This window comes from Podarcis tiliguerta (genome assembly GCF_965153285.1).
Source record: "Podarcis tiliguerta genome assembly, chromosome: 12".
In the NCBI taxonomy this organism is placed as follows: domain Eukaryota; kingdom Metazoa; phylum Chordata; class Lepidosauria; order Squamata; family Lacertidae; genus Podarcis; species Podarcis tiliguerta.
In genome coordinates, this window is record NC_139545.1 from 22,452,678 (window position 1) to 22,477,665 (window position 24,988).

The 24,988-nt window shown below is 41.3% G+C and overlaps 2 protein-coding genes across 6 annotated transcripts; one reads left to right on the forward strand and one right to left on the reverse strand.

The window, feature by feature from the left end:
- The first annotated feature begins 21 nt into the window (after positions 1 to 21).
- On the forward strand, positions 22 to 4,495 carry DPH3 (diphthamide biosynthesis 3). The gene is made up of 3 exons (XM_083405276.1): positions 22 to 255; positions 832 to 906; positions 3,059 to 4,495. Exons 1-3 carry the CDS (start codon positions 148 to 150, stop codon positions 3,122 to 3,124), a joined length of 249 nt encoding a protein of 82 aa, XP_083261402.1. The 5' UTR covers positions 22 to 147; the 3' UTR covers positions 3,125 to 4,495.
- A 265-nt stretch (positions 4,496 to 4,760) lies between these two features.
- GALNT15 (polypeptide N-acetylgalactosaminyltransferase 15) lies at positions 4,761 to 24,122 on the reverse strand. Of its 5 annotated transcripts, none has more exons than XR_014503346.1 (10): positions 22,903 to 24,122; positions 19,720 to 19,886; positions 18,895 to 19,099; positions 12,902 to 13,069; positions 12,594 to 12,711; positions 11,855 to 12,049; positions 10,697 to 10,823; positions 9,240 to 9,341; positions 7,934 to 8,074; positions 4,761 to 7,389 (listed from the first exon to the last, which is right to left on the reverse strand). XR_014503346.1 is itself a non-coding variant. In XM_083404922.1 (10 exons), exons 1-10 carry the CDS (start codon positions 23,454 to 23,456, stop codon positions 7,255 to 7,257), a joined length of 1,917 nt encoding a protein of 638 aa, XP_083261048.1. In that variant the 5' UTR covers positions 23,457 to 24,120; the 3' UTR covers positions 4,761 to 7,254. The 5 variants fall into 5 exon arrangements, 2 of the variants coding, with proteins under 2 accessions (XP_083261048.1, XP_083261049.1); XR_014503348.1 differs by having other exon boundaries at positions 9,240 to 9,360; positions 10,692 to 10,823; positions 22,903 to 24,121; XM_083404922.1 differs by having other exon boundaries at positions 10,692 to 10,823; positions 22,903 to 24,120.
- Between the last annotated feature and the right edge of the window lie 866 nt (positions 24,123 to 24,988).

The window sequence follows — 24,988 nt, forward strand, 5'->3', positions numbered from 1 at the left end:
TTTTCTTCTTCCTGACAGCCGATTGGTACAGCGAGCCTGTGTGGCGTCAACCCGGGACAAATATGTCGGCGTGTAGTTTTCCAGCGGCACCCTGTCGGCGTTAGTAGAAAGCTGCTCATCGGGGAGGCTATAGATCCGATCTGGGGCATGTCTGTTTTCCACGACGAAGTGGAGATCGAGGACTTCGAGTTCGATGAGGAGACGGAGACCTACAGCTACCCGTGTCCCTGCGGGGACCGGTTCCTCATCACGCGGGTAAGCGGAGTGCGCACGCATGTATTCTGAATTCAGAAGTACCTTCATACATAGGGAGAAGGTTTGGATCTGGCGTTATTGACGGGGCTGTTTCCTCTGAGAGTGTACAGGGAACAGAGAGGGTACAGGGTACAGGAACCCTGGCAGAGGGCCTTCTCGGTAGTGGCACCCGCCCTGTGGAACGCCCTCCCACTAGATGTCAAAGAGAACAACTACCAGACTTTTAGAAGACATCTGAAGGCAGCCCTGTTTAGGGAAGCTTTAAATGTTTGATGCATTACTATACAGTATTTTAATATTTTGTTGGAAGCTGCCCAGAGTGGCTGGGGAAGCCCAGCCAGATGGGCGGGGTATAAATAATAAATTATTATTATTATTATTACTCCTGCCTCTACTCTTCATTTTATTCTACATGGCTCTCTACTCTGCCTCTTGGATCTTACTAGCCTTTGCCAAGAAGGTTGAATTGTGCTGATACTCATTATCACAAACAAGGAAGTGCTCGTCTCCTTCAAGAATGACTGATTACTGCTTTGCCCTGTCCAGGCGATGATAGACTATTGTGTGTCGTTGCAGGAGGATCTGGAGAATGGTGAAGATGTAGCCACCTGTCCAAGCTGCTCACTCATAGTAAAAGTCATCTACGATAAGGTGAGAAGTCGGCTGGGGCAGCTGAGGTGCTTGTCCTCATAAATATGTCCTCGTAAATGTGTACATAAGAAGCTCCCTTATTCTGAGCCAAACCAATGGCCCATCTAGCTCATTGTCAGCAGTGACTAGCTGTGGCACTCCTGAATTTCTGACGCGAGTCTCTGTCATCCCTTCCTAGAGAAGCCAGACTCTATGATTCTATGAAGCGGGGACCTTCTGCATGCAAAGCAGATGCTCTACCAGTGAGCTATTACCTTTCCCTATACACTTCTTTATGAATTTATTCTTGTTCTTCATGTAAAGTATTGGAGAATTGTAGTAAACCATGCTATAGGAACAGTTAAAGCTTTGAGGCAACAAATCCACAGGTTTCATGTTTCATGCTGTCAGGATGTGTTCTCTGTTCCCATTTGGTTTGTTCTAAACCAGGGAGGATAAAAAGCAATGATTTAAAAAATAAGAATAAAAAAAATCGGATTTTTTAAAAATCTAAATCAATTTTTTTTATTTAAATTTGATTTTTAAAATAAAATGCTTTTGGAGGAAAAATCTTTCTAAACATAGTTTTCTGTTTAAGTTACATTATAGTCCAAAGGCTATTCATCAGGAAATAAGGATTTGTGTTTCGTTTTTCATGTGTGCTGAAACTCAGTCTAAGGGGTTTTTTTTTATGTTTAACCACATCAGTTAACAAACATGGATATACATATGCTGTAATGTTATCATTTTAGTTAAATAAATTGTTTAAATTGTTATTAAGGAAATGATTATTTTTCTCCTTCCAATAAAGTACAGCAGAAAAGTTGTCCAAATATAAACAGCTACCTTATTAAACCTCACAATAATTTCATAATTATCTGTCTATGTATTTCTAATAGTATAACCAAATCAGTAATTTTTGATATAACTGTAAAAACTACTCTGAAAATTTATTATTCCAAAAATGAAACCTTTATCTGGTTGTAAATATTAAGATTATACCAGCAGGAATGTCTTTCTGTAAAAAAAATGATTTGAATCAAGTCTTACTGACTAGTGATTTAAATTCTGGTTTAAATCATGGTTTAAATCAATTTGATTTAAATCAAATCCACCCTGTTCTAGACTGCTGTTCTCATTTAAGTCCTGTTGATTTCAGTGGGAACTAAGTGTAATTAAGTTGGTTTGGATCTAAAAGGGTTGCCATATTTCAAAAAATAAAAAACAGGACACCCTGAAAGTTGTTGAACTTTTTAAAGGAAGACCCAAAGTGGTTCAGCTTATTTTTTTCACAAAAACGCCAAAAAATGTTACTTCCACCCCGCCCCCAATTGACTTGCCATGATCCAGGAAAAAGCAGTACCTAGAAATCCCCCCTAAATGTCAATTCTGCCTTTGAAATCACGAATGTATGGAAGCGCTAGGACCCATACACCTGATGACATCTGATTGTGTTCACCAGCCATCAGAACTGATTTAACACTTGAGGCTGCAGGGCTTTCCCTTCCTTTCCTCGTCTCGGCAGTTTCCCATGCACACCCAAAATCTGCTCTAACGGGTTGGGAGATCAGATTTTGCGGGAGGGGGATATGCCTGATAGTACTCCTTGGGAAGCGTAATCGCCCCTGAGGATTTGTAATCATTATAAATAGCACAAAGATGTTGTTTGGCTTGTTTGCAATTACGGTTAAACCACGGTGCACCTATCTTGGAGTGGGCCCAATTTGACTGATGGGTTGGGACAGTAAAGAATGACGTGAGGTCATTCAACAGATTGGCAAATAGATTAATAGTTTGATAGTGTTCATATGAGGTTATGCCAAGGGCTGAATAAGTTTGTATGATCTCCTGCTGAAAGAATTCAGAATATTTTTGAGCCTGCGTTACAGACCACTTTATACCCTTCACTCGTAATGCCGTATTGCGGGAGGGGGACTACAGTGGGAAGTAGAAGAAGAGGAAGTCTAATTGCATGAGACTCGTGTGACACTTGTTATCACCCATTATTTTCAGTTTTCACCTTCTGAGACATCCATGCACTTGGCGAAATAATTTGCTTGCAAAATATAATTGTAACCATTTTGCGGGCCACAAATTCAGCATGAATTTTAGACGAGGGTGGCAGTGACTACTGAGAAAATGTATGACACCTATTTTTTAATATCTATTTTAGGAACAATTTATGTGTGGCGAAGAAGTCTCTGCACCACCAGCAAACAAAGAACTGGTTAAATGCTGATGATCGCTTGATGAACTTTGCTGTTCCTGGAAAATTTGGGCTTGAAAGATGCAAGCACGCCTGTTTTGAAGAGACTCTGCATATAGCAAATTGCTCTTTCTCATCAGCTTCATCAGTAGTTTGAGAAAAAGAACTGATGTGTCAAAAAAAATCATGTCTTTGTGTGCATAGGTTCTTAATATATTTAAATACATGGAATATTCTTCCACATGTGAGATTGAAAAGGGTGACAGTCCACAATACATGAAAGTGTTAAAAGTGCTTGTTGCACATCTCGGACAATGGATTCTTCTATGTAGTGTACAGAACGAGCTGCTAGATCCTATAATATGAGCAAGAAGACAATGCTGTGTTTTTTTTAAAGAGGGGGGTTCTGTATTAGAGGCTAAATTTGTTACAGTCAAGCTTATACCAGTTGTCTTGATGATCTTTTGTTTTCTGCAAAGCTGCATCATGCTAAACTCTCTTGTCTTGCCAAACTGAATAGCTTACAATGACGTTTTTGTTTTTCTTAGTGGGTTGCTGTAACACCAGACCTGGTATTTCCAAATATGGAGCCCAATCTTTCTGTACAGCAGGTATGGGAAATCTGTGGCTCTTTATGTGTTGCTGAACTACAACTCTCATCACTTTTGGCCATTGGTCACACTTGCTAGGGCTGATGGGAATTGTAATTCATCAACATCGGGAGGGCCACAGACTCCCCGTACCTGTTTTCAGTTGGCTTGACTTAATTCTGTTTAAACTTATGCAAACTATTAGTTCTTATATATGCCACATCAGCTAGTCTCCCTAGAGAGAGATCCAGTTACGGCTACCTTCTTATATTTGTATCTGTAATCATCATCACTGCCTTACTTACTTGGTTTGTGAGTGGACTTTTCAGTTGGGCTTGCAGTTTCAGGATGTGAGATTTTGGTGGCACTTTCCATGTATTTATTACATTGATTCTGAGTTGGAAAATATCTACCCTAATGACTTCAATGTGTTTTTCCTGAATTCCTGTAAGTGCACCTAAATATCAGGTTTTAAATGATTAGATGTCCTGTCCACACAACTGTAAATCCTTCTGGCTTACAATTTAATATTTAAATTCCTAATCTTGGAGCTGTGGACAGGCACACACTGATTTTATTTTTACTGTTTTCCACTAATAATCCAGTAGCGGAGTTACAAGAATCTTTAGAATCTATTTAACTTGCAACCACACAGAATGACATTGTGCATTTGTGCAATCAAATATGTTTCTTTGCTGTTAATTCCATTTGTTAACAGCAGTTGCTTTTGGTGGCCAATAGGTGGCACTGAAAGTTTGTAGACTGATATATTTTTAAAGTACCAAAGTAAAAAATATTTATTCTGCATTTTAAATGAACTTTAACTTGCTATTCTTCAGTTGTTTTAATATTTCTGCTTTAAAGTGATGGATTTGTGTAGAAAATGAGGTTTTACAAAACATTATACTTTCTGCTCCAGCTATAAAATTAAGGATCTTGTCCATCAGAGTAGCTTTTGCACCATTTGACCCTTGAATATCACAGTGGCAGAACTACTGAGTACCAACTTTGATTTTCTGATTGCTTTGTTGGCAGTAAAAAGTGAGGCAAGCTTGGGAATCTCATCTAATACACTATGGTTATTTAAAAATTCACTTTAATATTGAAATACATAGGAGTTGTTCTGTTTTGTGAAACCCATGCTAGACTAGAATGGCCTTTGTTTTTGTTTTTCCCCCATTTCGTTTGGTTTAATTCTGACAAATCATTTAAACCATATAAACATATATCAACTAGCTCCACAGCCTGTTTTACGCATTGCACAAAGCAGGCATTGCTTATGAAAGGTTCATGGCAGCAACCAAAGGTTTCATCCCTGATGGTATCACAACACTGATGCCCTTCAGAAACATAAAAGGTATGATGCCTGCTTGACCTTAGAAATAACCTCCTCCTACTGATGGCCTCCTGATGTTTTGGACTGTTAACTTCCAGCAACTCCAGCCCCAGTATGACTGTGCTGGATGGAGCTGATGGAAGTTTGTATAGAATGGCCTTTGTTTATCTGGTTTGCAGATATACCCATGAGACCCAAAGTGTGGTGATCCCTGCATTAGACCTAGTCTTGCCCTCTGCAGCAGCAGAGAACTCTCCACTCTTTCATGTGTCAGCTCTTGAGGTATTTGAAGAACGCTGTTTTGTCCTCCTTCGTCTTTTCCTTATGGTTTCCACACAGAAGTTGCTTGAAAAGCCTCAGTCAGCAGCTTGGAGGCAGCACAACCTTATGTTTAAATGAAAAATGCCTGTGGCACTGTCTACAAGTGAAACTCTCCAGAGCACCTCTGCACATAGATGCTGCCGTATGGAGGTTTGTTTGCATTGGTTTCCTTGTGGATGCCATAATGTGTGAGTTGTCATTTGTCGGACCAGGCTTTCCCCACCATAGATGCGTAGTTAGACTGACCAGATAAATTTTAGCCTGCTCTGCAAAAGCATAGAAGCCTGCCCGGAAAAGCGGATTTTTCACTTTGATTGCTCTCACTTCCCAAGCTGACGAGCAAATTCTCTCTGAATCCCTACAGGGTTCTTAATCTAAGAAGTTCCAAAGCTAAAGACTGCAGTAGCGCAGACTTCAGACGTTGGTACATTTTTGAGAAAACATTTTAGAAGTCGGTGAAATACGTTGATATATTCAGTGATCTGAACCAGTTCAGTTCTGTCAGTATGCTACCAAAATTAAAAGTTCTTCTCAGAGGAGGATTTGTCAGGCTGCCAAGTTAAGCCAAACTTCGTTCAGCAGTTCTCTTTGCCAGCCCCACACAGATCGTGAAAGACCACCCAAATGTAGAATTTCCACTCAGGAGAGTCGAGTTTTCCTTGCTCACTGTTTTTTTCTTTAAAAAGGAAAAGTAGTCGTGCTGTGTCCTTGGTTCTTTTCCATACCAAACAAAGCAGGAGCGTATTTTGTCATTTTGGTTTCGCCCCTCCCTTTCACTGGCTCGAGACAGCTTTGTCGTCATCACCTGCAAAAATAGGGCTTTACTTTTGATAAATTAACCAAAGACGATATGCAATCCATGATGTGAACAGTACAAGCATTCTGCAGGCGCCCTTGAACTCCCATTATGGAGTAAGTGGGGACATATTTGCCACACACAACAATATATGCTTAAATCTGAAATCACGCATTTGAATTAATTTAGATTTACATCCGCATGAAAACTTTTCCAGACATTTGGCTTTGGTGTTTGACATTGACCTGGCAAAGCTATGACCACAATCTTCCCACATCTAAGTATTTGGACATGATTTCTCCCACTGTGTTCCTTGGGCTCAGTGGCAAACAAAGACTAACATGAGAAAATTCGCTTGGGGCAAATTTTCAGGTGGTCTGTTCCATTCCTAACAGAAGCTGGGCTTTGAGTGTGAGGCCCCCCACCCTTTGGAATGTCTTCCTGTAAAACATTACATAAGCACTGTCTCTATTTAGTCTTTCAGCATCTGCTGAAGATCTTCCTCTTTCAACAAGCCTTTGTCCTGTTATGCATCTGTGTTGGAATTGTTTTAATTGTTTTTATATACGGTATTGTTTTTAGATGTTCATTTAAAGAACCCTTGGCAGTACTTTTCAATATATTGATCAGGATTGTTTGTTTAGCTCGTGAGGCCTCCACTTGAGTCATACTGATGCTCTTCAGAAAAGATTTTTTCCAGTTTTCAAGAAGAATAGTTTTAACCTACTTTTCATAAATTATACAACATACTAAATTAAACACGTGCCTTCTGGCAGTTTGTTCCATAAGATTCATTGAAAGAAAAATATCTCAGTATCTTGCATCTGTGTAGCTGGTCTTTATGATATCTTTCCATATTGCCTAGTTAAGCATTCTGTGCAACCTGAAAGCAGCATAAACAAAAGTCATTTCATCTCTTCTGTATCTCCTGTTTCCTGGAATCAACCCAGCATTCACTGCTATACCAAAACACTTCGGTAAATTTTGGGTGGGAATGCACGACTTGGGCATCTGTTATGCTGTCCATTTTTTGTTCCAAGAAAATATACTCAGCTCCCTTTTCTTGCACCTTGGAATCAAATGGATGAAACGATAATGGGGTTCAGGGAGGTCTTCATAGTCATCTCTCATCTACATGGTATGAACGATCAAATCGCCACATCAGATTGGCCTCCTTGTTACATTTCTGTAGACAAAGGTCTGTCTTCATGGCCCCAATGCACTTACCAGAAAGAAGATGGACAATCACTCCATTCTGCACATGAACAAAGACCAAATAATGTTAGGCTTATCATCAACACTATCAGTCACGTAAAATCACTATCTTGTGTTTTGTTTTCAATTATGACATTTCTATTCCATCATATATGAACTGATCTCGGGGCACGGTGTGGCATAAAACAAAGGTCAATACAATAAAACAATAGCGTAAGCACCTTGTTGTATTTCTACATGATTGCCAGAGTCCCAAAGAAATGTAGGAATTGCTCCTAATGGATTTGCAGTGGCTTGTAATGCGTTGGCCTGTTTCACTGCTGATTGGTTGGTGTGGTCAAGCCATACACCCTATCACTTCTGGGATAAGGGCATATTCTCACACCTACTCAAACATCAGGTTGAAAAAGGCCATCCCAGTTTTGATCTGCGCAGCATTCCTTTGTCTAGTTTGGGACACATATTTTACATGCAGCTGATGACAGGACTGTGGCATAAAAACAGAAGTATTTGCAAACCTCCAGGCGCCTTGACCCATCAAACTATTTTTGCCAGTATAGCCTTGAGCCAAACTTGCCACATACCTCTTTCATATCCCAGTGCTGTGAGCTGTTTTCCATCTTTTTTGTACAGTTTTGAAGGACAACTTTTTCACGCTCGACATCAAAGCAAAGCTGGGGCATGGAACCAAAACAGATTTCCTTCATGCCATTGTATTCAACGTGCTAAGGAAGCAAAAGAACAACACAACTGGAGAACGGAGGAGGGGGGGAGCTAAAAGACATAATTTCCTGTTTGTGCTTGCTAAAATAAGCACCAAATGAAAGAAGGAAATGCCTTTTTTTTGCGCATGGCACCCAAGCCAATAAGAAAGTGATGAGATGTTCCCCTTTGGGGTGTGAGATGTGGGCTAGGCCAACCAAAACCCGAAGCCAGGAACACACTAGCTTAGACAAAAGGTGATGTAAGGGGTTGGAGAAGCCATAGGTGCTAATCTCGGCCACTAAGCAAAATTTTGTGGGGGTTTGTTTTTAACCAGCCACAAACTAGCACAAAACAAAGGGAGATTTAGCAGCAAGTCATCCATTTCTAAGCTACTTATCTTACACTGACTGATTTTGAAGCTTAATGTGGTGGTACAGGTTAACTTCTCATAGAATAATGGTGAGAGCTGGGGAAAGACTCGAGCCGCAAGCTTAACCAGCCTATGGTAGTAACTTTAGGTGAATCACTCTCATGCATTTCACATTATTGACCATTGACAACTCTCCATTCTTTTCAGCTCCACGTATGTCTCTGCCTGCTTCCCAGCCTCCTTAATCTACAGTACTTTATATGATTATATCTGGGCCTTCGTCTGAGTCTTCCTTCCAATTTCCCTTCAATTATTTATTGGACTCGCACTAGTTTCTGAAACTGTTCTCTATAATGTTTTTATCACCTTTTTTCACACTTTGAAGGAGTTCCTCTCCTACAATCCTCTCCAGTGTTGCTTCCTTAACACTCTTTTCTATGTAACACATGTTGTTGTTATTTGTTTCTGGTGACTGATTGGGTTGTGAATGGCCAAAATGGCCCCAAGGTGTGGAAATACCAAAATAAAAGCAGCCCAATGTGAAAGGAGTGTGCTCAGTTACAGAGAAATGCTGGCTGACTTATTGAGGAAGGTGTGAGAGAATTGAAATGTAGTGGTCAGTATCATAAATAGCAGCACTCCACACTGCAGCTTTTTGCTGTAATCCCAGTCTGTATCCTGCTCTTCAGCTGACAAAGTCTCCTAGAAAAGCTAACACAGGATCACTGCAATCCACGATGTATCATTGCAACCTTTTTCCGAAGCAGGGATCTAACTTGATATAATTGTGTGCATGCTTTGAAAACTCAAATTACCTGGTTGATATTGTCACTACAAGGTGACAGTGCAAGACAGCTGCCACCAGCATCCTGTTGAGATCTGTACTCTGCACAGAGTCCAACCCCAGTATTGTACAGCTGTAAATAAATATTGATACTGAAATAAAGCAAAAACTATGAGTTAAAAAGAAATTTATTTCCCCTTTACATTTATCATTTTTGTCTGTGTTTGTGCATCAGTTTTACAATCCAATTGTGTGTGTGTGTGTCTATTCATAAGTAAGCCCTATAGCCTTCAATAGGACTTACCGCCAGGTAAGTATGTATAGGATTGTAGATTTCATGTACATTTTTAATCAAAGTCATCACATAGCAAGGCAAGTTTAAATAAGTTCATATAATAAGGACTGAACAGAATCATTTGTGTTTTAACATAAATAAAATGTGCATTACATTCAGATGAATCCCAAACTGAATCAGGGTGCCTTGGAAGGCTTTATATATATGGCATCAGGTGTAGGGCAGGTGGGTGTGGCATGGCTTCATGGGCCAAATGAGAAGACCTAGTGGGCCTATTTTGGTTCACAGGCCAGAAGTGCCAGACCACAGTGGTAGTTGATGTACCCGCTAATGTTTTGTGGGCAATTTGTGGTTGATGCACACCTCTAAACATGGTGTGCAATTAGCTTTTTTCAAAATTAGAGAGGCACAGTGGAATCTCATTTCAAACATGGAAATTTAACAAAGTAGTATTGCGTTTTAATTCTTGAGATTGAAATTATTAACCTTCTCAATGCCGTATTTTTGTTTCCAAAACCTGATTATGTTTCCACCTCTTAGCATAATGTCTGATGTTTCATCTGCTCTCTTTAAGAATGCAATCCCAAACATCATACACATGTCTGCTCTGAAGTAAGCCCTGTTGTGTTCAGTAGAACTTACTCCCAGGAAAACGTGCGCAGAATGGCAGTCTCACAATTTCACTTAGGCTGCAATCTGGTATGACAACTATGGACAGGGCTTCATCAACTTGGAGCAAATGGCTTCATACTTTTGTATCATCTAGCGATTTTCCTCTGGATGAGTACCATTGAATTCAGAATACCATTGACCTTAGTGGGGCTCATCTTTAAATAGGATTATACTGAAAAATTCAACTGCTGAAAAATTCTAATTAGCAATATGCATGCATGGCAATGACTGATGTAGTGTTGTTTTCCATTGATGGGGGGTGGAGCTGATTAGGGGTGTGCCTGCACTATTTTGTGTCCTGTCTGTCTTTCTGCTCTTTTAGATGTGGTAGCCAATTTATGTTACGCTGCATCTCCACGGCAGCCACTCACGGCACTTTCTCAAAAATTTAAAGGGGTCCACTGGCCTCAAAGTTTTGGCGACCCCTACTTTACATAAATAATAGCACTAAAAAGTTCAGTTGCCAGAAAGTTTGATTTAATAATGAGCCTCAACGGCAGTATAGATTTCACTTGCCTTGCCTGAAAATCTTGGTCCATGTTGTAGTGGGTATAGTTCAGGATACACATCTGAGATAAACCATTGGAAACTTTTGCATCCCAGTCTCTTTTGCAGTAGAACACGCTCTGTGCAGTTCAGCTTCTCAGTCTGTGGAGAGTACATAGAATAGTTTACAAAGTTATTAAACACCCTTATATATATTTGAATATCTGCATTAGTAATTCACACTGCATCGTAGTTTATTTCCATCATTCATTGAACACAAGTTAACATTACTGTTATTGTTCATATAAGTATGAAAACTCAGCTTCTTTTATCAATTAAACACACACAAATATCTGGCGCAAATCTACACTGGTCGCTTATAACGTTAAAAATGTGTTATAAAAATGTGACACCAGAGGGCACTGCAGAGCAGTGATCCATCTGCAATGGGAAATTGCACTGAGAGCTACAGTGGTGCCCCGCAAGACGAATGCCTCGCAAGACGGAAAACCCGCAAGACGAAAGGGTTTTCTGTCTGCAGAGGCGCTTCGCAAGACGAATTTCCCTATGGGCTTGCTTAGCAAGACGAAAAATGACGAAAAAAATTGTTTTTTTTTTTTTGCTCCAAAACCCCTTATTCTGAATCGCTAAGCTGCTAAAAGCATTTTAGCAGCAAAACCGCTAATCCCCCCCTAAAAAAGCCGTTTTTAGCCCTTTTTTAGCCAATAGCGCTAATAGCGCTACTCCGTCAATGGGCTTGCTTCGCAAGACGAAAAAACCGCAAGACGAAAAGACTCCCGGAACGGATTCTTTTTGTCTTGCGAGGCACCACTGTATATAACTTTTTTATAGCTTTTAATAGTGTTTTTAAATATCAGTGTAGATCCAGCCTTGGTCTTAAAAATGAGACCTTAACCAGAATTTTTGGATCACGTGACTGTCACATCAATATCTGTGCAAAGTCTGCCCAAATCATGCATGGTAAATGGAACAAATCATGTAAAAGGAACCATCTTTTGGGAACATTTATTTTACAGAAGTAAATGGGAAAGAAATGAAGGGAAGCAAAAGAAAGTAGGAAAGAACAAAGGAGCATGGAAAGGTGTTGCCAAAAATTGAAGGGTGCAATTTTTGTAGAATTTAATCTTTTAAGTTGGCTCTCCCTCAAGAGCAATGACTTCTGAGGAATTTACCTTCTTAATGAAGCGTGCCATTTTGTCCTGTTGGTAAAAGAGATCTTTAAATGAACCCAGCCAGGTCTCAGCTATCTGGATTTTGTTCCTCTCTACAGCTTCCTCAGCAGGAAAGTTGTATGGTGTGCCTGTTCGATAGACATGTCCCACCCGGGAGCATGGAAGGATTTCTACAGAGCCACCACAGAGCCAGGCCTGAAACAGAAGTGAAGTTTTGTTTTCGTTTTCGATTTAACATGATCCTGTCTTGGCATGGATGTAAACAGAGGCGCTGAGTTCTGCCCAACATAGGGGGAGTCCGCTGTGCCGTCGTTGCCGTAAGGCCCAACAACACCTACCACTGCTGCCGAGAGTATATTTTGTGTCCAACAATGCCCTTTAACCCCCATGCTTAGCTGAAAGAAGATGGTAACAGGAAGCCAGTGATCCCTGGGCACTTTCCCTTCAGTTCATCCTTTCAGTAAATAGCCATGCATTTTGTGTTACGATTGCCCTACGGCGGTTATTCTGCTTATGCCATGTGCTTGTGCAAGATCGTGGCCCCAAACGATGTGCTTTTTCTGCAGCTTTCTGCAGCTTTTAGGGTGCCACACAAGACTACCATGGCCCTCAAAATGGCTGCCATGCTGTCACGCAAAAAAAGAGAGGGAGGGATGACCCATTTTCCTCACGACTGTTGAGGGGTATGTCATGTCAAAACATGATTGTCAAAAGAGATGTATTTATCACAAGTGCTTACCTTTATAGATAACTCAAGATTTTCAGCTCCCCACGGGGTCATGTCAGAATCATAACCCCCTGTATTTTGGAAATAATGTCGGTCCACTGCCACTACTATTCCGGGTATTGCTGGACTCCTAGAGAATGTTTAAATGTGTTAGATTTATTTCATTTCATTTTTAAATATATTATTCTGCTGGATTTCCTAATGCATAGAGAAGTAGCATAGCACAAAGAAATGCCTTAAAATAATAGTCAGAAAATATACGACCACCGCCCCCAGCAGCTGATTCTTAGAGGTAACAGCAGTAGGTGGTGAACCATTACCTGATGGGACTGATGGGAGACTGTCGTACCTTCTTTTCGAGTTCTGGCAGTGGCTTCCAATGGAAATCTAATTTCCAGTCAAAAACACCTCTTTGCAGGCCCGCAGAGGGGTAATACTCAAAGGTCTTCCAGTCAATGACATCGATGACAGGAGAGACAATCCGTCTTCTGGAAAGAGACAAACGTCCTGTTCGTTTTTACGGATAATTTGCAAAACTTGCTGAAAGTGTGCGAGAGGAAGATAGCAGCCTCAGGGGAACACCCTGGGTTTCTTGAAGCGCAACAAATCTTTAAGAAAAATAATCCAGGGTAGAGGAAAAAAGGGATTTGTTAGGGATTTGTTGTTACAGTTGTGCATGAAATGTAATTACTGTTCGTGAATATTTTTTAAAAAATGCAAAAGCAATCGTAGCAAAAATGCTACAACTTAATGATTGACCATTGGTCAACAAAATAAATTGTATTTGAAAAGCATTGAGAGTTGTATATAAAGTTAGTGCTACTCAGAGAAGACCCGCTGAAATAGACAGACATGATGAAGAACCATTAATTTCATTGGGTCTGTTCTGAGTAGCACTTAGCTGGATACAACCCTGAGACTGTAGGAAGAAATAGTTCAGTGGATATCATACCACCTTCTTCTGCTTTTTTGGGGGGGGGGTATGCAAAGCACACACAGTACTGGCTCCTCTTTTTGTTGTTAAAAAGTGTGGCATTAACTGTAACAACTTCATGGTGAGTACCAGAACCTATTTTTCTGGGGGGGGGGGAGCACTAAATTACAGATTTAAAATGTTCTTATGAAGATATTGCTACAAAAATAGTAAGAGTGCCAGATTCCCATGATTTATAGCTATGAAAGGATTGTAAGTTTTAAGGATGAATTGTCAAGAAAGGAATGGAAAATGAATGTATTTTAATCTTTCTCTCTGTATGCCATTTGCCAAATTCCCAAAGAGTCAATGTGATAGCGTAGCTGGAACAATGTTTAAGCTAGAGGGGGGAATGTACGTCATTAAATCTTCTGGTTGTAAATCAGCATGATCCTATGGAAATAAAATGAACACAAAACAAATTTACACCAGTTAAGATTCAAAGTCCAGTCTGGCTACAAATGATTATGGATTCTTACAGAGCAAAACCAAAAGTGTCTGTGTGTGAGAGAGGAACTTTACAGAATCAAAGGGCTATAATGAATAATAAAATTAGCTGTGCTATCTTACCTCTTGTTTGTACTTAAGTGCTTCTTTTGAAAGCATCTGTTTTTGTCATAATCGCAGAAGAATACAATCTTTTCACAGTGAATTTACTACAAAGGCATCAATTTCCAAAAGAAAATAAGGAGAAAGTTGGCAGGTGCTTCTTAAATTCCTTTCATTTTTATTTATTTTTTGCTTCAAAATTGGCAGGCAATCAACAGCTCCTCAACACTTTGAAATGGAGCAGAAATTACTGGCAAGTATCTGCTAATGTTACTCTACAGAATCAGGCACTGTGGGGGGGGGGCCCTAAAACCCCCCCCCCCATCTCAAAATGCCTTAGCAACACTGGTTCCAGGCAACTGAGCTTGGAGTCTAGATCATGAGGGACTGTTTGCTTTGGAATATGTCAGGAGTGGGAACCTGTGACCCTCCACATGTCTTTGGACTACAAGTTTCAGCAGCCCAGGGAGCATGTGAAATGGTCAGGTATTTTGGCAGTGGTAGCCCAGCAACATGGAAGTTCATTAAAAACAACCAAAAACAAGGGTTTTTTGTTTTTTGAATCAAAAATAATTGGCAATGAAATGACTTCCCCTGTTTATAAATAAGCATGAACATTGTGCATTATTCTTGGAGGTTTAATATAAATATTGAAGTTAATTACGGTAATTCATCTATTTTTTAGCTTAAATAAACTTTAATCGTTTTTGTTGTTGATTTATACAACACTCTAAAAAGGACAGCGAACATGCCCCAATAAATCATATCTGTTGTCCTCAATTTGTTTTTCAAAATAGATTTTCTCATATGGCTCTGGTATGTATATTGTTCAAACCAGATGAAGCTCGCAGACTGACCACATCCTTTGGAACCCACAAAAAGCTGAAGTTCGTAGGATCTCTTTTTGCATAGGGACACATTCCAAAGAAATGCCAAACATATGCAAACAAAAACAAAAGCTGGGCAGCATTAAAAATTTCTCCCCCTTCCACCCAAAAAAAGGAAAGGAGAGGCCTTGAACCTCAGCAGATGCCAAAACACATTTTATGAATATACTGTACTTAAATAGCCCAGGGCATTTTGACAGGTATCTTTGTCAGGGGGAGAGAATTGAGAGTTCTACAGTATTTTTAAAAAGTGCTTCCAAAATGTTTTAGATGAAACAGCACCTGCTCAGGTCAGAGACTGTTAAGTTGCGGGTGAACATATCAGACGACACAGAGATTCTTCAAACAGCTCTCGTTTATTCGCAGACCAGAACAGAACTGAGCTGAAGGGTTCAGCCAGCCTGCTTATATAGAGCTCCACTAGAACGCAACAGTAACCATTTTCTGTAACTATCCAATCACTGAACGTTACTTTCAATCCCTTATTTGCATATGTGGACCTGAGTGAAAACTATCTACAGTATCCTCCAGCTGGCCCAGGGTGAGAACTTCAGTACATAACAGAGACAGATGGACCAAAAAAAGTAGTACCTTTGTTCTTGAACTTAATCCGTTCCGCGAGTCTGTTCGATTCCCAAAACTGTTCGAAAACCAAGGCGCAGCTTCCGATTGGCTGCAGGAAGCTCCTGCAGCCAATCAGAACCCATGTCAGACATTCGGCTTCCAAAAAACACTTACTTCCAGGTTTGTGGCGTTCGGGAGCCGATTTGTTCGACAACTAAGCCGTTGCAGAACCAAGGTACCACTGCACAGCACTCCAGGATTTCTATCCACCCCTTGGATAGGCCGTGCCATAGGTCACAGACTGGTTGGACACAGAGGAATGGTGGGAGCAACCAGCTGGGTGATCACTTAGGGAGGGAAGCTCAGAGCCTGGGGATTGGTGGTGGGACAACGAAGAGGCAGGAGAATGGGAGGTGCAGGTTTCAGAAGCTGAAGAGGTGACAGGGCTCAGAGAGCTGGGAGAGTCTGTGGCAGAATCAGAGGCATGAAAAGCAGAAGCTGCAACAGAAGAATAGGATGAGTGAGGCCAGAGGCAGAGATGAGTCAGGCTGGTGAAAAGTCACAGGGATTCCATTCTGGTACACAATGGTACCTCGGGTTACAGGCGCTTCAGGTTACAGACTCCGCTAACCCAGAAATAGTACCTCAGGTTAAGAACTTTGCTTCAGGATGAGAACAAAAAAAATTGCACAGTGGCGGTGCAGCGGCAGCGGGACGCCTCATTAGCTAAAGTGGTACCTCAGGTTAAGAACAGTTTCAGGTTAAGAACGCACCTCCAGAACGAATTAAGGTCTTAACCTGAGGTACCACTGTATCAGAATGGAAACGCAGGCTGTTGCCCTGTCCTAATACTCAGCTAGGAGTTTTCCATTGTTCAGAGGACAACAACGGGGCACTCTTCATTCTCTCCAAAGATGCAGCCGCGCTTGGAAACCTTGTGAGGGGTAGGTGGCAGACTGAAAAAGACAACTGATATGGCTCTTTGCCAACCTCCCAAACTTAACACATCAGTGATGGTGTTTGCAGGCTTCCCAGCTGAGGCTCAAGCACAGAAATGCAGCAGGTACCAGCCGGGTGCCTTCCATCCTTCTTGAACCCATTTCACCAGTCTCCCAGGCCTGACACTCGACTGGGAGATGTGTGGCCTTTCTGGACCAGACAATGGAAAAAAAATATTTTAAAGTTAACAGGTCAAGCAATGTAGGCACTCCATGCTTACCTCCTGAACTGTCTCTCGGGATATTGTAAAGAAGCAGAAGCACGAACAAATTGTGTCTAACAAGTGTATAACATGAGGAAGCTGGGGGTTTTTTTGCTGCTTTTTCTTTTCTGCTCTAGCAGTGTCTCGCGTGTGAACTAATGCATTCTTTCAGAAATTCTGAGGCTGTTTGCTTATGAATGTTTCATAAGCCTTGGAAATGCGAGATCTAAAAGATGATGATGCAACAAGTCTGCAATTTTGTTTCCCCCCAAAATGCTAATTGGACAAAAGTCGGAGCTCCCGCTGGATTCATGTTCTGCATTAATATCATTGCGCATACAATCCCTTCTGGTAACATTTATTATGCTAATTAATTTTGTTAATATATTATTCGGTTTCCCATTCTATAGTGTGGAATTATTACTGAGCATAATGTATGTGCGTGTGCAGGCTGGGTGGGTGTGTTTTGCTTGTCAAGAAGCTTCCCAAGTTCTTTAAAATTTTATCAGCCCTCTGAACACCAAATGCAGCCAAGCACCTCACATCTCCAGGCACTGTAATTTGAAATGAGTGAATACTAGATGTAGAAAACAATTTTTTTAAAAGGCATATATGTGGCCTGCAACAAAATGTTGCAGCATGGAGTTCTCCTGTTCAGTGTTCCAGCCAGCCATGCCCTCCACCATCATATTCCATTCCATTTCCCCTTCCAGCTGTATTTCTGCTACCTCCTCAACAGCCAGCCAGCATTCCATGACCACTGAACAGATGCTTGGTCCTCAATAGTCCCCCCATTTTAGTCCCCCCCCTTAAGATTTTTTTGTACTTATTCAAACCTAAGGGTCTCCCCTAGTCTGATGGCCCTTCTGTTTTGAGCATTTTGGCTCTATAAGCAACGGTGCTCATGTCTGAACATTGGAAACAGAAGGAATGGCAGTCAGGGAAGAGAGTAGAACTTAAGGCAGAAGGGAGAATGCAATGTAATACAGTGGTACCTCGGGTTACATACGCTTCAGGTTACAGACTCCGCTAACCCAGAAATAGTACCTCGGGTTAAGAACTTTGCTTCAGGATGAGAACAGAAATCGTGCTCCAGCGGCGCAGCAGCAGCAGGAGGCCCCATTAGTTAAAGTGGTGCTTCAGGTTAAGAACAGTTTGAGGTTAAGAACGGATCTCCGGAACGAATTAAGTACTTAACCTGAGGTACCACTGTAAAGGAAACTGGAGGTTGCCAAGCCCAGGTTTCTCTTAGGAGACTAACCAGGGGCACTTTCAGAGGAGAATCACTGGGATTGGTTCTCAGTTGAGTTTTGAAATGGGAAGCAAACCTAGTTTGAGAAAAAACAGCCAGAGGGGTATGTGTAGAGGAAAATTGGCAGGCCAGGGTAGATTTAAGCAAATCTCCCCTCCTCTCCCATGTTTGATGCAGTGTGCCTCTTAATACCAGTTGAGGGATCGCGCAGGCAGGGATCTGGTTGACCTCTGGGAGAACAGAGCGCTGGACTCAATGGGCCTTAGGCTTGATCTAGCAGGGCTCTCCTTCAGCCCCCCCCAAGTGTCCCTATTTTCCAGGTACAGTCCCAGATTTATAGAAGCCATCCTGGTTTCTGATTTGATCCCGGAATGCCCCACTTTTCCTTAGGACGTCCCTATTTTCATCGGAGAAATGTTGGGCTGGGATGGAGTTATGCAACCCCTGAGCCAAGCAGATAAGTAACTATACAACCTTTAGAAGATATCTGAAGGCAGCCCTGCATAGTTTTCTTATGTTTTTATATAGGTTGGAACCCAGTCAGATGGGCGGGGTATAAATAATAATAATAAAGTTGTTATTATGGAACAGGATGTCCCTAATTTTATCGGAGAAATGTTGGGGAGTGTGTGCTTCATGCCCCATGCTTCTGCATTCCTGTTATCTCAGTAAATGGTGGTTGGGAAATGCATGTTTACCAAGACAATGCCTAGTTCCACCCACAGGTCAACCGCTGTCAATATCGGTTTGGGTATTTGTCAGTAGCTTATGAAAACCTGAGCTTTTATGATCAGCAGCAGTCATTCTGCCACGGCAACCCTCTAGGCTGCAACCATTGTGCCCTAACAATGGACCAAGACAACAGGAGGAGAGCAGCAGTCATTTACCTGTCGCTGGCTAGTCTGTCCAAGAGAGGCTCCAGCCAACCTCTGTGACACTCGCAGTGGGAGTCCATGAAGACCACAACGTCCCCCGTGGCTCGGGCAGCACCAAGCATGCGGCCTCGGGCGACCCCCAGCCTTTTGTTGCTCCGAATCAATTTCACACCTGCCAGCTTAGAGATGTAGTCACTCAGGGATGACTTCAGAAATCCTGCCATTAAAATAGCAATGGTTTGAATTTTAGTGCAGAGTTTGTAGACCTCTCTCTAAGAACCAAGCTTGCAAATGTTTCCAGAGGCTAGCTTTTCTTTTTTCTTTTTGACCCAGAAATCTACAGAATCGGAAGAAAACAAAGCACAGAAGAGCTTTATTTAATGTCTAGGTCTGCTGGTTTGCCTGTTTATCCACCTGTCTGTCTTTCCAATTTCTATATCGTTTCCTTGGTTGTTGGACTAATTCATACATGCCTGTACATCACTGTCAGCAACAAATCACTATACAAAATATATGATATGCAACTGCCTTCACTGAAGAAATAAAATGGAAGCTTCAATAGGGTGGGAAGGATGGACATTTGCCAAGGCACCTAGAACCATATGAGGCCCATCACCCTAGCAGTGCTACTCTGCACAAAATATCCAAATTCTTCTTGGGGTAGGGGGTGTCCATGGACACTACAATTAAATGAAATAAATAAAAGAACCCAATGTGAATTTTAAAGGACTGAACACACCAAACCATTCCTGTTTATCCAACGTGATCCTGTTAATACCATGTTCTGCAGACATCTGTTAGGAACAGTCTGGCTGTGGGAGCGGAAAAAGGATCTACCTTGCTCACTCAGGTCATCTACAAGGATGATTTCTTTGAGAAAGTCCTTCGGGGCTGTATCCAAGACACTGTGCACTGTTCTCAAGAGGGTAGACCAGGCTTCATCATGGAAGCAGATAATGACACTTGCTGTGGGCCGGCTGAGGCTGGGTTCTTGCTTCAAGCACCTGTGTAAAGGACAACATGTAAACGCTGAAAATTACTACTATTATTTTAAATTCACTGTTAAATACAGCCCTACAAATTACATGGAACCAGGCTTGTGCCTGGCTATCTTACCTTATACATACACATACTTTATTAACTAAAAATTTCAGTACATCAATCTTTCAGTAGGACATCCAGTTTCATAAACTCTCACAACTGAGACAGTATGCACAATGCCAGGTAAAATAAAGCAGACATAGGTTATGTTGTTATCAAGCCAAGTAATACTTAGGAATTAGGTCTGACAACAAGGATCTTGGCAAAATCAGAGGAAGTCAGCATCTTGTTTATTAATAAAATCCATGAAGATATACCAAGTTTCCAAGTTTTGACCCCTCTAGCCAGTCTATTGTGTTCTATCAATTTCTCCTCCACAGCTAATCTCCAGATTCTACTTCACCAACCCTGTAGAGCACAACTCCCATCATCCCTGGCCACTGGTCCTGCCAGCTAGGGATGATGGGAGTTGTAGTCCAACAACATCTGGGGACCCTATTGCATATATTAATATTGCACAGCTTGAAGCAACAGGACGAATAAAAACGGACTCCTCTTGGATATGTCCAGACCAAAATATGGTTCCAAAGCTTCACTAACAGAACTTTCTTCAGACAGACACAAAAACAAATATTGATACATCCAAATTGTTGCATAAAGAATCTGCACAGGCTCCAATTCTTAGCAATATAAAATTACTCCAAACAGACCTAAAATCTTTTGGTTTAGGTGTAACTCTATACATGCCCTGGAACAACTGTGCTAAACCGGAAGTTTGTGGGGTTTTTTTGTTTCAGGCATCAGTGCTGACCCCAGCATGTGCCAGCCAAGCAGAAATTGCCTGCATCTGCGTAATTAAATCCTTAGAATCCAATGCCATATGTAATGCAAAGACAGCTATAATGCTGCCATTATTCACCTGCCTTGTGAGTGAATGGATGCCAGCCAGCAAGTTATATATTGCTTTAATTAAAACAAGTGACTGTTTTCAATTTCCTGTAAAAATCAAAGCTTAACCTCTTTCATTTAGGACAATATCACCTTATTAAAATAAGATTTCATGGGTGGAGATGCCCTTGTGGCTCTGCTTTAGCCGTGTGATGTGAAAATTGGCTTGTATGACTCAGGATAACCTGTGAGAACTCATGGAAGGTACATGGCAGTAGAGCTGATAAAACCCACAATCTGCTTCTTCTTACCTAATGTTAGGGCTGGCCTTGCATTTTGGCACCCTTCTTTCAGTTACTGAAAACACTATAGAATATCATCATCAACCTTTATTATGGTCCAGAGACCCAACAAAATCGTTACAAAGCAATACACAATTCATACAGCCTACCTCCAGGTTAAACAAGCATTTCGTTCAGAATATAGGGATCATTGGTTCTTGCAACCACCAATAAAAACTTGGCCACTGCTAATGTTCTAGCATTTGTCCGGTCTTCCAATAGGAACCTGACATAGTGAGCCTCTGATTTTCCCGGGAAAGGTACCAGCAAGGGTAATATCAGTTCAGCCCTAGCTTGCTCATATTTTGCACAGTGCAACAAAATATGTTTTATGGAATCGATGTCTTGAGCACACGAGCAAAGTCTGTCCTGGTAGGGAACTCCTCTCAACACTGCAGAAGGAAAGATGTTTAGTCTGTCTTTGGTGAAAAGCCTTCGATAAATTGGTACTGTAGAATATACCGTAGTTGATACAGCAGTCAAAGGTATCACATTTTGAGATAACTTAGAAGAGAAACCTTTTCAAAAATATTGTATGACCGTTACAGGTATCAGTGGTTTGGGGAACCTGGGCTTCTTGGTTTCTTCCCATTTGAGTTTTCTCTGACAGTGTTCTTGCAACTTAAAAGTTTGCATGAAATGGTTTTTAAAAGGTATCAGTTTATCTGTTTTGTTTTCCTGACTTTCACATATTGTGCCAGTTCCGCCATGAAATCCTTAATTGTGGCATTACAGAACTTAATAAGGATTATATATGGTGCATACAATCCTTCTACTGTTTTGCATAATACGTTTACTAAGTAGCCGTATTGCTTATAAGCCAAGGATTCCTGCGGGGGAATTAAATACATCGTAAAACCGGATTATAAGCTGTTTAAACAATATCTCAGTGTACTTCCTGTACAAGTGTCATTTAGTACTAGAATAAACTCATTTCATCTTCTATATGAGGTGGATGTCATGAGCATACACCTTGGCCACTCAGATCTATAGTTACTGGTTGCTAGAGGCAAGAAAGAACTACCTCTGAAATTATGCACCTGCTATTAAAAAAAGTGTTTTTCTTCAAATGTTCTGCCATTCCCACATTTCCCAGTAGAGGCCGCCACCCACCTTATTAAACAACAAAACTCCACACTCAGATTTAAAACTTGTTATGCACCTGGTTGAAGGAGTACCATTCCTTCAATTGCTAAAGAAAGTGGGACAGAAGCAGCTGCGGTGAATTTTTTAACTTTCCCCAAACAGTGTGTTGCTCACTCCTTTGTGTCTGAATTGGTATATCCAAGGTGACATATCAGAAGCAAAAGATTTGCCAGTATTATGTAAGGGTCAGAAAAGAGAATAAAAAGTAAAAACATCACAGTGTATCAATGAATTACATTCCACAGTTGCTCTTAAATTTGTTCTTGCTTGTTATGGATGATGCGACAAAATGCCAGCTGTTTTCTTCCAAGTTTTATATTGTTCATTCTGGGTGACACTTGCTGCCACAACCCTCATTCTAATCTAGGGCATATTTTTAATGTTTGATGTTTTATCTTATTTTTTTATATTCTGTTAGGAGCCTCCCAGAGTGGGTGGGGTATAAATAATAAATTATTATTATTAAGCAAACACACAGAGAGAGAGGGGTGGGGGGACAACTCTCACGCTGAGATAAAAGAGATCTGCATTCCAGAGAGGGGCGAAAGAATTTTTGTTTCTTGAGAACTGGAAAGGTCAAGGTTAATTAGGAAGCTTTACTTACAAAGAATGCTGTACCTCAGGTAGCTCCCTGCGCAGAGGGATCACTTTGCTGAGTGCTTCATTAAACCCATAAGTTTCCAGGCCACCTATTGCCAGCTCACTTGCCTCAGTCCTTTCTCCACCCGGCAGAGGAAGAGACTTCAGCAGGAACTCAGGTCCTCCTCGCACCTGCTTGCTTTCCTCTTGCCTTCTGCTTTGCTGCCCGACCATTCGGTATCCTTTCCTGGTTCTGCTGTGGTTCCTCTTGGCTGTGAGTGACCCTACAGCCACCAAGAGCTCATCCTCCTTTAGGGAGATGAAAGGCGACAGCCCCTCCAACGGCAAATGCTGCTGGCTGTCCTCCTGAGCATCTAAGATCTCTTGAGTTTCGCCGAAATCCACACGGTATCCTTCTTTAGGGACAGACCTTGCAGGCTGGGGTATCCTCTCCTTGTTGAGATCTTTGACGGATGGGTTCAGCATTGTGACCATCATCAGCAAAAAGGCCAGCACCAGCACCAGCAAGAGGAACTGCAGTTTCTGTGGCCCATATCTGCATCTTGTCCTTGGGTACATAGTTTCAGTAGCAAAGTCACACGGATTGTCATGTTAAAAGCCAGTCACACATGCCTCGTGGAGCAGTTGTCTGCTTTCATTGCAACCCCTTGGGGGACCAGCCTTGGATATTACTGCTGATGCTTCATTCCTTTACTTGCAAATAAAATCCTAGCTCTTCAAATGGCTATATTTACTTGGGAAGGAGACCTCACAGATTAGATGGATTCGCTGAGCAAAAGAATGATCTCTTGTCATTGTACAGAGTTCCAGTTTTGTTGCTGTTTGTGGGGAAAATGTGACGAGTCGGCCAAAAAGTCCATTAAAAAGTATCTTAAAAGTTGAACTGATTTCCTTCTAATTCTGAAAGAAGAAGAAAAAACAACAACTCCAAATTGTCTTGATGGTTTTCTTCCACGGGTTGGCTGAAACAGCTGAAATAAATTCCAAATGTTGTCAGAGATGCAGAGGAAAAGGACTTTCTGTTGAAAGCAGAGTTGACAGTTCTGTCTTCCTCTCCTCTGATTCTTCGAGATCAATTGATGCAAACTACCCGGGCTCAGTTTCACACATAAGTACACACTTTGCCAGACATAACAGAGCAGTGTGTGTGTGTGTGTGTGTGTGTGTCTTTTTCTTGGTCCTAATGCCCTCAGTGTTCTTCACCTATCAAATCAGATCCTTGCAAGCAATAGAATCAGGAGGGGGTGAGGGAGATCTTGAAGCTGAAAGCCAATCAGGATGTACAACTCATTATGCTCATTCAGAATTTCCTTCCTAAACAAGGGAGTGCCTGTTGTAAAAAAGAAAAAAGGCACATTTTGTTCCAGGAGCTGAGAATGTTTTTGATGCATTACTACACTATCAAAGAATCATGAAAATAAAACAGGCTGTTAGAGGAACTCATTCTGGATTTGTTTGGTATTTCATTTATATCCGGCCCTTCCTTCTCAGGAGGCCAAGGCAGCAAAGATCCCTCCCTTTATGATTGCACAACACCCCTGTAAGGTAGGTTAGAATGAGAGCTGGTGACTGGCGATCACCCTACAAGCTTAAAAGCTGCATGAGGATTTGTGACTAGAATTCCCCAGCTCTAATTTAATGGCTACACTATTCCTTGGGGGGAAAAACTGTTAAAAGGATAATTGATTCTGCTCTGAAGGTTTGCAGAGCAGATATTTCTATATGGAGCCAGGTTACGGGGTATAGACATGCAAGTGCATAATGCGATTGAAAAAATAATCAGAAAGTTGCTAGTGCAAGTATCTATTCCACAGACTACAAAAAGAACAATAACTGCCTTAATTAATGTTGCCAATCAAACCCTGACCTCTGCGTGCAGGTAATATGATTTGAGCCACAGAGGGAGGAAGTCTATAATAGTAGAAATGCTATTATTGCTAATACAGTAATACAGTACTAATAATGGAACCCTGATACCCCTGGAGCATCTAGGGCATAGAGATCAGCAGTTCAATCCTATACATGTCTCCTCCGAAGTAAGGCCAATTGCATTCCATGGGACTTGCTCCTATTAAGCATAGGACTGGGTG

What these genes read in the sequence shown, in the direction of transcription:
- DPH3 (XM_083405276.1), top strand. Translation starts at nt 148, where the DNA reads ATGTCTGTTTTCCACGACGAAGTGGAGATCGAGGACTTCGAGTTCGAT. An exon ending in ACCGGTTCCTCATCACGCGG is followed by an intron (nt 256 to 831) that starts GTAAGCGGAGTG and finishes GTGTCGTTGCAG; the next exon opens with GAGGATCTGGAGAATGGTGA. An exon ending in TAAAAGTCATCTACGATAAG is followed by an intron (nt 907 to 3,058) that starts GTGAGAAGTCGG and finishes TATCTATTTTAG; the next exon opens with GAACAATTTATGTGTGGCGA.
- GALNT15 (XM_083404922.1), bottom strand. Translation starts at nt 23,456, where the DNA reads ATGTACCCAAGGACAAGATGCAGATATGGGCCACAGAAACTGCAGTTC. An exon ending in CCTGAGGTACAGCATTCTTT is followed by an intron (nt 19,887 to 22,902) that starts GTAAGTAAAGCT and finishes TCCTTTACACAG; the next exon opens with GTGCTTGAAGCAAGAACCCA. An exon ending in GACAGACTAGCCAGCGACAG is followed by an intron (nt 13,070 to 18,894) that starts GTAAATGACTGC and finishes GTCTCTTTCCAG; the next exon opens with AAGACGGATTGTCTCTCCTG.